Below are 14,889 nucleotides of genomic sequence, written 5' to 3' on the forward strand. Positions count from 1 at the left end.
AAAGCAACGTGATAACATGACAACATGTAAAGGCAACGTGATAACATGACAACATGTAAAAGCAACGTGATAACATGTGACAACATGTAGAAGCAACGTGATAACATGTGACAACATGTAAAATAACGGAATAACATGTGACAACATTTAAAAGCAACGTGATAACATGTGACAACATGTAAAAGCAACGTGATAACGTGACAACATGTAAAAGCAACGTGATAACGTGAAAACATGTAAAAGCAACGTGATAACATGACAACATGTAAAAGCAACGTGATAACATGACAACATGTAAAAGCAACGTGATAACATGTGACAACATGTAAAAGCAACGTGATAACATGTGACAACATGTAAATGCAACGTGATAACATGACAACATGTAAAAGCAACGTGATAACATGTGACAACATGTACAAGCAACGTGATAATATGTGACAACATGTAAAAGCAACGTGATAACATGACAACATGTAAAAGCAACGTGATAACATGTGACAACATGTACAAGCAACGTGATAACATGTGACAACATGTAAATGCAACGTGATAACATGACAACATGTAAATGCAACGTGATAACATGACAACATGTAAAAGCAACGTGATAACATGTGACAACATGTAAATGCAACGTGATAACGTGACAACATGTAAAAGCAACGTGATAACATGTGACAACATGTAAAAGCAACGTGATAACATGTGACAACATGTAAAAGCAACGTGATAACATGTGACAACACGTAAAAGCAACGTGATAACATGTGACAACATGTACAAGCAACGTGATAATATGTGACAACATGTAAAAGCAACGTGATAACATGACAACATGTAAAAGCAATGTGATAACATGTGACAACATGTAAAAGCAACGTTATAACATGACAACATGTAAAAGCAACATGATAACATGACAACGTGTTAAAGCAACGTGATAACATTACAACATGTAAAAGCAATGTGATAACATGACAACATGTAAAAGCAACGTGATAACATGACAACATGTAAAAGCAACGTGATAACATGACAACATGTTAAACCAACGTGAAAACATGACAACATGTAAAAGCACCGTGATAACATGACAACATGTTAAAGCAACGTGATAACATGACAACATGTAAAAGCAACGTGATAACATGACAACATGTAAAAGCAACGTGATAACATGTGACAACATGTAAAAGCAACGTGATAACATGTGACAACATGTAAAAGCAACGTGATAACATGACAACATGTAAAAGCAACGTGATAACATGTGACAACATGTAATAGCAACGTGATAACATGACAACATGTAAAAGCAACGTGATAACATGTGACAACATGTAAAAGCAACGTGATAACATGACAACATGTTAAAGCAACGTGATAACATGACAACATGTAAAAGCAACGTGATAACATGACAACATGTAAAAGCAACGTGATAACATGTGACAACATGTAAAAGCAACGTGATAACATGTGACAACATGTACAAGCAACGTGATAACATGACAACATGTAAAAGCAACGTGATAACATGTGACAACATGTAATAGCAACGTGATAACATGACAACATGTAAAAGCAACGTGATAACATGTGACAACATGTAAAAGCAACGTGATAACATGACAACATGTAAAGGCAACGTGATAACAGGACAACATGTAAAAGCAATGTGATAACATGACAACATGTAAAAGCAACGTGATAACATGACAACATGTAAAAGCAACGTGATAACATGACAACATGTAAAAGCAACGTGATAACATGACAAGATGTTAAAGCAACGTGATAACATGACAACGTGTTAAAGCAATGTGATAACATGACAACATGTAAAAGCAACGTGAAAACATGACAACATGTAAAAGCAACGTGATAACATGACAACATGTAAAAGCAACGTGATAACATGTGACAACATGTAAAAGCAACGTGATAACATGACAACATGTAAAAGCAACGTGATAACATGACAACATGTGAAAGCAACGTGATAACATGACAACATGTAAAAGCAACGTGAAAACATGTAAAAGCAACGTGATAACATGACAACATGTAAAAGCAACGTGATAACATGACAACATGTGAAAGCAACGTGATAACATGACAACATGTAAAAGCAACGTGATAACATGACAACATGTGAAAGCAACGTGATAACATGACAACATGTTAAAGCAATGTGATAACATGACAACATGTTAAAGCAACGTGATAACATGACAACATGTTAAACCAACGTGATAACATGACAACATGTTAAAGCAACGTGATAACATGACATGTTAAACCAACGTGATAACATGACAACATGTTAAACCAACGTGATAACATGACAACATGTTAAACCAACGTGATAACATGACAACATGTTAAAGCAACGTGATAACATGACAACATGTAAAAGCAATGTGATAACATGACAACATGTTAAAGCAACGTGATAACATGACAACATGTAAAAGCAATGTGATAACATCAAACTAGACATGTTAAAGCAACGTGATAACATCAAACTAGACATGTTAAAGCAACGTGATAACATCAAACTAGACATGTTAAAACATGATCTAATGTGAAATACATGTGACACCATGGGGATGCAACATTTCTACATGTGATACCATGAAACAAGACAGCGGAATGTGATAATGCCATTTTAAACAACGGAAAATGTATACTTATATGTTTGCATCAATTGTCCTACTCGTGTGTTGATTATATCATATGCCTACATTACGTGACGAATAATGATTGCTGGCAATCACCAGCTGCAATGTTGCCCTCTGGATTAGCCCTTATTATGGAATACGTGTGAACGTTTATAAAGACAAAGGTAGACATGAAATTACATTATTTGGATGGATGGTTGACACAACATGAAGGTAGGCCAATATTTTTTTTATCTAAAAAATGGGTGAAAGTTTGCAATATACATTTCTCACTTGTGATTCCCGAACAGGATGGATGGACACACACCTTGTAAAAACTTTAAAGCCTATTGCATAACATATTACAACATTCGAACAAAATACGCCAGCGACACCATTTCGGAGATACAGGTTGTGAGCATAGTGTTTCTGATCTGGTTGACAATGATCTTCTAATGTATTTGTGTGGCTACAATGACATCTTTAGCGCACAACATTTTCGGGTTTGCAGAGAAATGCATTGAAAGAGATGAATGAAACTACTACCGAGGTCTAATAGACCCAACTTCTCATTTTCAAATGTTTTCTAACTTATGATGCATGGATTTGATTGATGTATTCAATGTATTTTCTCTGTTATCAAAATAACTAATGGTAAGACATGCAGCTACTTGAAATCTTGCTTCTGAGCGCATGTTTACTACATGACAGGCATAAACGCGTCATGTCATGCATTAAATGATAGCAGGTTAGAATGTAAGGATTCTGTGGATTTGTTTTCGCTTGGAGAGGACTGTAGATAGTTCATTAAGCAGAATGCACCTCTGTATCTACCATTCTCTGACACAGCAAAACAAACCATCCCTTTAACCACAAAGAAACCATCCCTTTACCCACAAACAAAGCATCCTTTTAACCACAAACAAACCATCCCTTTAACCACAAACAAACCATCCCTTTAACCACAAAGAAACCATCCCTTTACCCACAAACAAAGCATCCCGTTAACCACAAACAAACCATCCCTTTAACCACAAACAAACCATCCCTTTAACCATAAACAAACCATCCCTTTAACCACAAACAAACCATCCCTTTAACCATAAACAAACCATCCCTTTAACCACAAACAAACCATCCCATTAACCACAAACAAACCATCCCATTAACCACAAACAAACCATCCCATTAACCACAAACAAACCATCCCTTTAACCACAAACAAACCATCCCTTTAACCAACAACAAACCATCCCATTAACCAACAACAAACCATCCCTTTAACCACAAACAAACCATCCCATTAACCACAAACAAACAAAGCATCCTTTTTACCACAAACCAACCATCCCATTAACCATAAACCAACCATCCCATTAACCACAAACCAACCATCCCATTAACCATAAACCAACCATCCCATTAACCACAAACCAACCATCCCATTAACCATAAACAAACCATCCCATTAAACATAAACCAACCATCCCATTAACCACAAACCAACCATCCCATTAACCAACAACAAACCATCCCATTAACCAACAACAAACCATCCCTTTAACCATAAACCAACCATCCCATTAACCACAAACCAACCATCCCATTAACCATAAACAAACCATCCCATTAAACATAAACCAACCATCCCATTAACCACAAACCAACCATCCCATTAACCACAAACAAACCATCCCATTACCCACAAACAAACCATCCCATTAACCACAAACCAACCATCCCATTAACCACAAACAAACCATCCCATTAACCACAAACCAACCATCCCTTTAACCACAAACAAACCATCCCATTAACCACAAACCAACCATCCCATTAACCACAAACAAGACTCATTTCAGCTCATAAAACATGGGACCAACACTTTACATGTTGCATTTACATTTTTGTTCAGTATAATTCACACATTGAACATTATTGAGTGATGGTAGATTGGTGGACCCAGGCTGACACTAAATAGGTTTTCAGGCTGTACATGGGAGCAAATGCGTGTGCCTAATAAAATATGAGAACCTGATTGTGGGTTGCAGCATGCTTCAGTCTATCACCAGAATTAACATGTAGTCAGAAGCTTAAGGAATGGATTCAACAGTAAAAACAATCACATGCTACATGATTTTTCAATTAGAATGTATTATTGCTATTGATGCTTTTTCATTTTCGTTGTGGTTTAATTATTATCCATCTTGATTATTCTTTGGTTCTAGTTCTGATTCCTGTTCCCAACACTAGCAGAATGTGGTAGTTTGTTTTGCCTGGCTACCCAAACTCCTTGTTCCGGCTAAACGCTACACCACGCTCAAGGAAGTTTGTTTCTTCTCCGCAATGAGTCTGCATCTGAGTACCTCCCTGACGATTTCTAAACACAAACAATTTCTGACCGTTCTGGTTTGTCCCAGAAACCGATGGGGTTGGGCCAGCGCCCATGTGGGTAAAGCGGCATTTAGAAAATTCGCCATTGGATTTGTTACTCTGATTGGTTAGAGACGATCCAATCAAAGATGACATTGTTTTGTACAACACCCTCATGTTGACACCACAAACGACTTCAACACTGGCAGTCCCAGACTGAAGTATGTAGCTAACAGAGCAGTATAATAACAACATTTGTCTTCAGGCAAGTGTTTGTTGCTAGCGTAGCAGGCAAGTCTATTAAGAATGACAGAAGCCATGGCATATAGAAAGATAGCTTTATTGCACAAGGTGTTAGAATACTCTTTTTGTTCGTTTTTTTCATTACTTTTCATAGAAAATGTTATTTTAAAGACAAGCAATTGCTATTAGAAGCAACTCAAACGAATGTTTGGAATCCTCTCAACATTTTCTTTTCTTCAAATTTAAATTTTTTGTACATTTCTTTCCCTCACCTTTTCCCTTTTACCAAGCATGCTATGTCATTTTTGAGGATGAACAAAATACAAAAAATGATCATTAAAAAAGTGAACAGGACAAATGACAACATCAAAATACCTTTAAAAAAGCATAAAAATTCAACAAATTAGTATAAAAAACATGAAGGGAATAGAGAAAAAAATATTTGTTGCCCAAGGTCGAAATTAATGTTTATCAAATCAATATTTTCATTCATGTTGTTTTCATTTTGAAGTGTGGCATGATTCAACCCTGATCTTGCCCTATTTTATTCTGACGAAAATAGCTCTTCATACAAAACTGTGTTTTATGTACAAGAGTTAACTTATAAACAATACTGCCAGGGGTAGTGTATATACTGTATGTCCAAGGCGGCAGGGAGTTGACTAGGGAGAGCTGGTTGGGAGGGTCCGCTTTTCCTGACCCTGTCCAGTATATACACAATTTCAGTGTGTGTGACCCAGAGACATATACAGTGGGGAGAACAAGTATTTGATACACTGCCGAGTTTGCAGGTTTTCCTACTTACAAAGCATGTAGAGGTCTGTAATTTTTATCATAGGTACACTTCAACTATGAAAAATCCAGAAAATCACATTGTATGATTTTTAAGTAATTAATTTGCATTTTATTGCATGACATAAGTATTTGATACATCAGAAAAACAGAACTTAATATTTGGTACAAAAACCTTTGTTTGCAATTACAGAGATCATACGTTTCCTGTAGTTCTTGACCAGGTTTGCACACACTGCAGCAGGGATTTTGGCCCACTCCTCCATACAGACCTTCTCCAGATCATTCAGGTTTCGGGGCTGTCGCTGGGCAATACGGACTTTCAGCTCCCTCCAAAGATTTTCTAATGGGTTCAGGTCTGGAGATTGGCTAGGCCACTCCAGGACCTTGAGATGCTTCTTACAGAGCTACTCCTTAGTTGCCATGGCTGTGTGTTTCGGGTCGTTGTCATGCTGGAAGACCCAGCCACGACCCATCTTCAATGCTCTTACTGAGGGAAGGAGGTTGTTGGCCAAGATCTCGCGAAACATGGCCCCATCCATCCTCCCCTCAATACGGTGCAGTCGTCCTGTCCCCTTTGCAGAAAAGCATCCCCAAAGAATGATGTTTCCACCTCCATGCTTCACGTTTGGGATGGTGTTCTTGGGGTTGTACTCATCCTTCTTCCTCCAAACACGGCGAGTGGAGTTTAGACCAAAAAGCTCTATTTTTGTCTCATCAGACCACATGACCTTCTCCCATTCCTCCTTTGGATCATCCAGATGGTCATTGGCAAACTTCAGACGGGCCTGAAAATGCGCTGGCTTGAGCAGGGGGACCTTGCGTGCGCTGCAGGATTTTAATCCATGACAGCGTAGTGTGTTACTAATGGTTTTCTTTGAGACTGTGGTCCCAGCTCTCTTCAGGTCATTGAGCAGGTCCTGCTGTGTAGTTCTGGGCTGATCCCTCACCTTCCTCATGATCATTGATGCCCCACGAGGTGAGATCTTGCATGGAGCCCCAGACCGAGGGTCATCTTGAACTTCTTCCATTTTCAAATAATTGTGCCAACAGTCGTTGCCTTTCCACCAAGCTGCTTGCCTATTGTCCTGTAGCCCATCCCAGCCTTGTGCAGGTCTACAAATTTATCCCTGAAGTCCTTACACAGCTCTCTGGTCTTGGCCATTGTGGAGAGGTTGGAGTCTGTTTGATTGAGTGTGTGGACAGGTGCCTTTTATACAGGTATCGAGTTCAAACAAGTGCAGTTAATGCAGGTAATGAGTGGAGAAAAGGAAGGCTTCTTAAAGAAAAATTAACAGGTCTGTGAGAGACGGAATTCTTACTGGTTGGTAGGTGATCAAATACTTATGTCATGCAATAAAATGCAAATTAATTACTTAAAAATCATACAATGTAATTTTCTGAATTTTTGTTTTAGATTCCGCCTCTCACAGTTGAAGTGTACCTATGATAAAAATTACAGACCTCTACATGCTTTGTAAGTAGGAAAACCTGCAAAAATCGGCAGTGTATCAAATACTTGTTCTCCCCACTGTATATAGAGAGTTCAAACAACTTTTAGAATTCTAGACATTCAGTTACATAGCATTACTAAAATATTCCCCATGTGATGTTAATGGGGAGCTAACATGGCTGCCATAGAATGTTGAAGTGTCATGTAAATGCATCATAATGCAGAAACCGCATTGGCCCTGCTTTCTAAATACATGGCTCTGGTGTGACCTAAAGAGCTAGTCCCTGATTTTACTTGGTTAAAGCTGGCCGAAATCATAGGTGTGTTATGCCTCAGTACTGTCTGGCCTCTGGAACCCAAAAAATACAAATAAATAAACAAGCAAAAACAAACATATTCAATTAAAAATCAACAGATGGACAAATAATCCAAAAACAAAAGAAACGACAAAACACTTGAATGGCAATACTTCAATAGACATTCCAACAAGTTCCTGTGTTGATGTACATGTAGTAGCACAAAATGGTGCAGGGGATGAGGATGGACATGGATATTGGGGATGGAGAAAGAAGTGGGAAATATACAGTACTTCAGACAGGGCAGCAACAGAGACACCAATAGACCACTGACTGCACGTCATCTTATCATATTCAAACTGAACTGGCTGGTAACGTCTCTCTGGTAAACTAGACAATTAACTTACTTCACATGATTATCCTCCTTGGGGTCTTGGCGGCCATTTTGTATTGGAAGGAGGGAGACAGTAATACATGGGCTGAGAGGTTGGTAGACGTCACAGGGCTACTGGTGTACACTGTGTGGTAGCTAGCTGTGGGTACAGTAGCCGTGCTCTGATCCCTGACTTCTGCTCCACTCACAGTGACTCTGTAACCCCGCTGCTACCACAGGTCAAAGGTCAAATGCCCATACCTGAGGCCCTGAGAGGTCATGGCCTCTGTTTACTCAAGTAACAGGTGAACGAAAGCAGAGAGATGATAGACAACAGTGTCAACAGTGTAGGTCGCCCTGGATACACCCGTCTTCAGAGGAAATGATTTGGCTTCTGAAAGTAAGTACACCAACAATCACTGACGATCTTATAAGATACTAACTAATAGGGGGCTTTGAGATAGACACTTCCTGTCTGAAAAGGAAGTCACCTCATTCCTTTCAGCCTGTCTACAGTAACATAAAGAACACCCTCTATATACACGTGCTCCTCCCTCTTCATAATACTCTTCTATTCTTTCCTCTTTCATTTTCCCTGCTCTTCACATGATTGAGCGATTGTCTCATTCTTATAGTTTTTAAAACATTTTAAATGGTTGTATAGTTTTATTCTTTGCCATATTTTCATAATATACTTATATAGAAATATATACGTAAAATCTTTAAAATACCAAATATTCTATATTTGTTTGTATTGCGAGAGCCCTGATGTTTTCAAATCATTGCTGGGTTATTTGGGTTGTCATGTTTCGGTCAAAAGCTATCGGATAATGTTGAGTTGGGAAAGAGGAGGGGAGGGTGGGACATATCAACAATAAATGTGCTAAAAATACGAACTTAAAATTCTGAGTGAGGTGAACCTGAAACCCTTCCTTATGGAATCCACAGAGAGAGAGAGAGAGTAACTGCCGATGGAGAGTGAGACTGGACGTGGAGACATAGAGAGTGAGACGAGACTAGAGGGGATAAAACTGGAAGTCCTGCAGGAGCTTCTGCTCAAACCATGGAGGGCAGCATAATGTATGTGTGTGTGATCAACACTGCTTTTAGCCCAGACTCCTCTGCTATCATTGACTTCATCAGCACGAGCAGTGAGCTTTCACCGTTCAGCTCCTCAGTAATACTCAATTGGTTTGAAATGACCTTGGAGAACAGCTTCAGGTGTGTGTGTGTGTGTGTGTGTGTGTGTGTGTGTGTGTGTGTGTGTGAGTGTGAGTGTGAGTGTGAGTGTGAGTGTGAGTGTGTGTGTGTGTGTGTGTGTGTGTGTGTGTGTGTGTGCGTGTGAGTGTGAGTGTGTGTGTGTGTGTGTGTGTGTGTGTGTGTGTGTGTGTGTGTGTGTGTGTGAGTGTGTGTGTGTGTGTGGATACGTCCCCGGATACTGAGCAGCATGCTAGCATGGCAGCAGGCTAACTGGTAGTCAGTAGATAGTAGTTTGTTTTATACAGGTCCAGGTGAGCATGAATCAGGCAGGTTACAATGGTCTCTGGTCATTCCTGGGAGGCAGAACCCAAGGTCAGAATAAAGACTACTCAAGCTACTGGGTAATTAGCTGTTACAGTAGTTAGCTGTTAGCTGGGGACACCTGCTGCACTGCACTGCACTACATACCCACCCTGACCTGATGTGTAGAACACTGGTGTAGGGCCGGGCCAGACAGGAGTGTATAGTCTTTGAGAGAGAGAAGGGGGGCTAGTAGCTACACCAGTGTGTAAGACTTGGAGTAGGCCCCGACCCCTTGCTTCTGCAGTCTGCCCAACGCTGAGGAGCTGTTCTCTAGCAGTGAGTCTCTGGAGCCCCCCATCTTGGTGCTGGAGCCAGTGGGATTACTGCTGGTGCTGGAGGTGGAGGCTGTGGCTGCAGGGTTGGAGCTGGGCATAGTGAGAGTCCTCTGGGGCAGGGTGGCAGTACCTGAGCTCACACCCAAGCTGCCCAGCCCAGAGTGTCCCAGCGTCAGGGCCTGCTGCTTGGACGGGTCCAGAGTCATGTGACGGCCCTGGGTGTGGTACGCCCGCTGTGCCAGGCTGCGGATGGAGGCCTCCCGGGGCGGTACAGCAGGGCACGGGTCATGCAGTTCTGCCTGTTTCCTGAAGAAAGGGTCTGTCTTCATGTAGAGTGGGAGGTTGCAGAATTCACCTAGTGATGAGGACAGAACAGAGAGAGGGAGGGCATGTTGAGATGTACAGCCTGTGGCACAGTATAATATGGTGCCACTGTGCCAGTCAGGGTGGCTCTCTGTACTCACTCTTGTTGGCGCGGTGGGGGATGGGCACGGCCACATTGGTAGGTCTGCCGCGGTCATAGTCTTGGGGTTTGGGTGGCGAGGCGGTGAAGCGACAAAGGCCTGTTTCGGACGGCGTGCTGAGTGATGTCATGCTGTCGGCCGGGTCGTTGGTGCCAGTGGTCATCTGATCAGAGGAGCTGTCGGAGATGAAACATTCTGTGATAGTGAACTTGGCATGCTGCAGGTGCTCCTCCAGTTTGGCGTGTTCGTAGGCCCGCGCTAGCTCCTCGTACGTAGACGACGCACTCTCTGTGGACACCATGCTGTTACGACCCTTATCTGGAGAAACAATATATGAGATACCATATTAAATAATACAATATAAAGTTTGCATACAGTACAGATGTGTCAGTAGGTCTTTCAAGGTATCCTACAGGTCTGGTTTGGGGATGTAAAAGATAGATGTGTTAATGATGGGTCTTAATGGCGTTGTTGCCAGGGCTGGGCGGTACCCACCAGTGTCCTGCGACAGGCTGGCGCTGTAGCTGTCACTCTCGGTGGCGGTGATGCCGTGAGAGCCCATGGTGCGCCAGTCAGAGGTCAGAGTTCTTGCGGAGGCTGTTGATTGGCTCTGGCCCGGCCTGCTCAAGGTCCACTGGCTGGAGTAACGGTTCCTGGAGCTGTGGGCCGACTTCACACTCTTCCTCGACACTGGGTCTGAGGAGAGGATAGGAGGAGGACGGTGAGAGGATGCTATTCATATCAGTTCTAATCAGCATATACAACATTAATGGTGCTTTATAACCACTTTGGGTGTCAGATCCAGTTAACTTCTACACATTACACTGTAATGTGACATCTTTCCATTCTATGCACATCCTACTGTATGTGAAGTACTCACTGGTTCCAGGGCGGATGTCTGACATGTCAATCAATGGCCCTGTGTTCTGGATGAGGGCGGGGTGGTGCAGAGACACGCCCGTGCAGAAGCTCTGTGGATTCACAGATTGGCTGAACTCGGTGTCCGTCACTGGGGCCGCTGCCTTGTCCTCACCTATTGGAGGCAGGGGATGAGGAAAATATATTATGACCGTTGTGCAAAAATATCTGTGATACACAATTCATCTCCCTTGTCAGATGTTCTCCTCATAGGCTGATTGTAAATCACACTCTATCAATATACATTTAGTAACTTGAGAATAATAGTTTATATATAATAGGTTAGTTAGTGTACTGTAACTGCAGGCTATCTAATTGGACGATATTCTGTCTGATCAATCTGATTGGCTGCAGTGTGTCCATACTGACCTATCTGTTTGATCCCCTCCTTGTCCTCGATGAGCAGCTGGACACGGGGTATGTCGATGTGGAGCCGGGGACCCTGGGGAGGACCTTTCACTGGGGTGTCCATGCTGCGGTTGTTCTTACTGCTCAACACACAAAACAAGAAACATTCTTAGACTGGATCCACTGTCACATCAGCAGTACTTACATACAGTACATATAGAACTGGGGTATATTGGTGATACTTTAACAGAGTTTACTGGGACTGATAGGTGTATTCAAATATCCATCAAGGTCCACTGGAATATGACACATCCACAACCACAGGTACCAATCAATCAAGTGTATTATCCTTGCCTGATAAGCATCTCTGCAAGGCTCTTAGCATCTGTGAAAACAAACACAAATATCGTTACTAGATATGATGGATCATCATGTGGATTAGGTCAACTGTTTTGACCTGTTACCTTTAGTGCTTCTGAGATACTTACTCGCCCCCACCAAGCAATTATTTCTCTCCCTTTCTGTTTCTACCCTCCCCCTTCTTTCCTTCTCTTTCTCCTTCCTTGCCTTTGTCTCTCACCTCTGAGTCGTTTGAGTCTCTTCTCCTTCCTTGCCTATGTCTCTCATCTCTGAGTCGTTTCAGTCTCTTCTCCTTGCCTATGTCTCTCACCTCTGAGTCGTTTCACTCTCTTCTCCTTGCCTATGTCTCTCACCTCTGAGTCGTTTCACTCTCTTCTCCTTGCCTATGTCTCTCACCTCTGAGTCGTTTCAGTCTCTTCTCCTTGCCTATGTCTCTCACCTCTGAGTCGTTTCAGTCTCTTCTCCTTGCCTATGTCTCTCACCTCTGAGTCGTTTCAGTCTCTTCTCCTTGCCTATGTCTCTCACCTCTGAGTCGTTTCAGTCTCTTCTCCTTGCCTATGTCTCTCACCTCTGAGTCGTTTCAGTCTCTTCTCCTTGCCTATGTCTCTCACCTCTGAGTCGTTTCAGTCTCTTCTCCTTGCCTATGTCTCTCACCTCTGAGTCGTTTCAGTCTCTTCTCCTTGCCTATGTCTCTCACCTCTGAGTCGTTTCAGTCTCTTCTCCTTGCGTTTCTTGCGGATGATGAAGAGCAGGGCGACGCCCAGGGTGACCAGGATGACAGGAGAGCCTATGGAGAACAGCTTCTTCACATCGTCTCTGTCCTCCTGGGCCGAGTTTATAGGAGGGATGGTACCTGGGAGGAAGAGAAGGGGTGAGAGGGACAGAGAGAGGGAGGGGAAGGGGGTCAGAGGTAGATTAAAGGACTGTTTTTATTACTACTTTCATGCCCACTCAGATTCTACTTCACCCTCTCTACTTTTCTTCCTCCCTCCCTCTCTCGTCCGTGGGTTTTGGCATCCTTCCTTCCTTCCTTCCTTCCTTCCTTCCTTCCTTCCTTCCTTCCTTCCTTCCTTCCTTCCTTCCTTCCTTCTTCCCTCCCTCCCTCCCTCCCTCCCTCCCTCCCTCCCTCCCTTTCCCTTCGCTTTGAATAAGAGAGTCTGCTAGAATGTCATGTAAATGTCAAAGCAGGAAGTGAGAGCAAGTATCTAGTAGAAGCAGGAAGTGACTCACTGCCATCGTAGTCTGTGGTGGCGAACTGGGAGCTCTGGTTCCCACAGCCGGCACTGTTGCAGGCCTTCATCTTCAGTTCGTACCAGGTGGCCTCCCGCAGCTCGCTGAGGAAGAGCTGGGCTGTGGCGTTGGCCTTCAGGCTCTGCCAGGCCCACGTGCCCTTGGGCCGGAAGTCCAGCAGCAGAGCGGTGATGGGGCAGCCTCCGCTGGTCCAACCCTGCAGGTTGAGCCCCGCGTGGGTGGAGTTGATGTGGGTGAGCAGGGGCTGCTCCTTGTTGAACGCAGGCTCTGCAGGGCAAGAGGAGAGACAGGGGGATAGACTGTCAGACTGGGAGTATTGAAGTCAGTGTGTTAAGAGTGTTGATGTGATTTATGCGCAACACATGATGTGAGGTAAAATATAAGTCATGCCGTTTTAAAATTTCCCTCTTTCTGATCTTTCCTCCTCTACCCCCTCTCCCTCTCCTCTTTCTCCTTCCCTCCTCCCCTCACGATCCTTCCTTTCCCCTCACCTCGTCCGTGCGTCTTGGCCTCGATGATCTCAGAGATGCGTCCTGAACCCACACTGTTCTTGGCTGCCAGTTTGACCTTGTACCAGGTGCCACAGCGCAGGTTGTCCAGCCTGAAGGAACGCTCAGTGGAAGTAATGAACACATCCCTCCACTCCTCTGTGTTGTCTACCGAGTACTGCAGGACAAAACCTGAGGACACACAGAGACAGACACCACAGATTTCATTAAACGTTCACTTATCATCTGCTAAATACACAAAGACACAATTTAAATAACAATGAAATACTGTACATGTCTGTCAATTATAATAGTATAGTATAATCACTGGCAAAATCAGGTCAACTCTAACTGCTGTTACACCCCTTTAACACCAGGGGGGGATATAAAGGATTTAGAAACCCCTCCGTGATACATTCTGCTGCTGTGAGTATGACAGACATTAGGAGTGGACATTAGGACAAAATCACACAAATAGACAAAAAGGTATATTGGCGTTATTGATATTTTTTTGCAGACAGTGAGATACAGCAACTAAAGAACTCTCCTCAGACTGATCCTGATTTACTAATGCCCAGGTGGAGGGAGTGGAGGGAAGTACCTCTGATGGAGCTGCCTCCGTTGTCCCCAGGTATCCAGGCCAGGGTGATGGAAGAGGTAGAGGTGGTGGAGACGGTCAGACGGGGCTGGTCTGGAGGAACTGGACATACAGAGCGATCACACAGTAAGAGCCAATCAGCATCACATAGACCAGGCACAAACAGCACACACTTACAGTGAGCAGGTAGAGAGACCAAAGGAACCAGATAGAGAGACCAGAGAGACCAGATAGAGAGACCTGAGAGACCAGATAGAGAGACCAGAGATACCAGATAGACAGACCAGAGAGACCAGATAGACAGACCAGAGAGACCAGATAGAGAAACCAGAGATGACAGATCAGAGATAACAGATAGACAGACCAGAGATACCAGATAGACAGACCAGAGAGACCAGATAGAGAAACCAGAGATACCAGATAGAGAG

At 43.0% G+C, this 14,889-nt stretch overlaps 1 protein-coding gene across 2 annotated transcripts in view; it reads right to left on the minus strand.

The window, feature by feature from the left end:
- Positions 1–9,504: 9,504 nt before the first annotated feature.
- Positions 9,505–14,889, minus strand: part of LOC110533100 (Down syndrome cell adhesion molecule-like protein 1 homolog) — a 194,009-nt gene continuing 188,624 nt past the window's right edge. For both annotated transcript variants that reach the window (XM_036990185.1, XM_036990184.1), the window contains exons 24-33: positions 14,465–14,563; positions 13,867–14,055; positions 13,355–13,642; positions 12,822–12,977; positions 12,119–12,149; positions 11,786–11,904; positions 11,379–11,531; positions 10,994–11,194; positions 10,499–10,816; positions 9,505–10,389 (exon numbers count right to left, since the gene is read on the minus strand). In XM_036990185.1, the coding sequence (XP_036846080.1) occupies positions 9,953–10,389; positions 10,499–10,816; positions 10,994–11,194; positions 11,379–11,531; positions 11,786–11,904; positions 12,119–12,149; positions 12,822–12,977; positions 13,355–13,642; positions 13,867–14,055; positions 14,465–14,563 (1,991 nt within the window). In that variant the 3' untranslated portion in view covers positions 9,505–9,952. The remainder of the gene's footprint in view (positions 10,390–10,498; positions 10,817–10,993; positions 11,195–11,378; positions 11,532–11,785; positions 11,905–12,118; positions 12,150–12,821; positions 12,978–13,354; positions 13,643–13,866; positions 14,056–14,464; positions 14,564–14,889) is intronic.

The sequence above is a fragment of the Oncorhynchus mykiss genome, chromosome 10, assembly GCF_013265735.2.
Source record: "Oncorhynchus mykiss isolate Arlee chromosome 10, USDA_OmykA_1.1, whole genome shotgun sequence".
Classification (NCBI taxonomy): domain Eukaryota; kingdom Metazoa; phylum Chordata; class Actinopteri; order Salmoniformes; family Salmonidae; genus Oncorhynchus; species Oncorhynchus mykiss.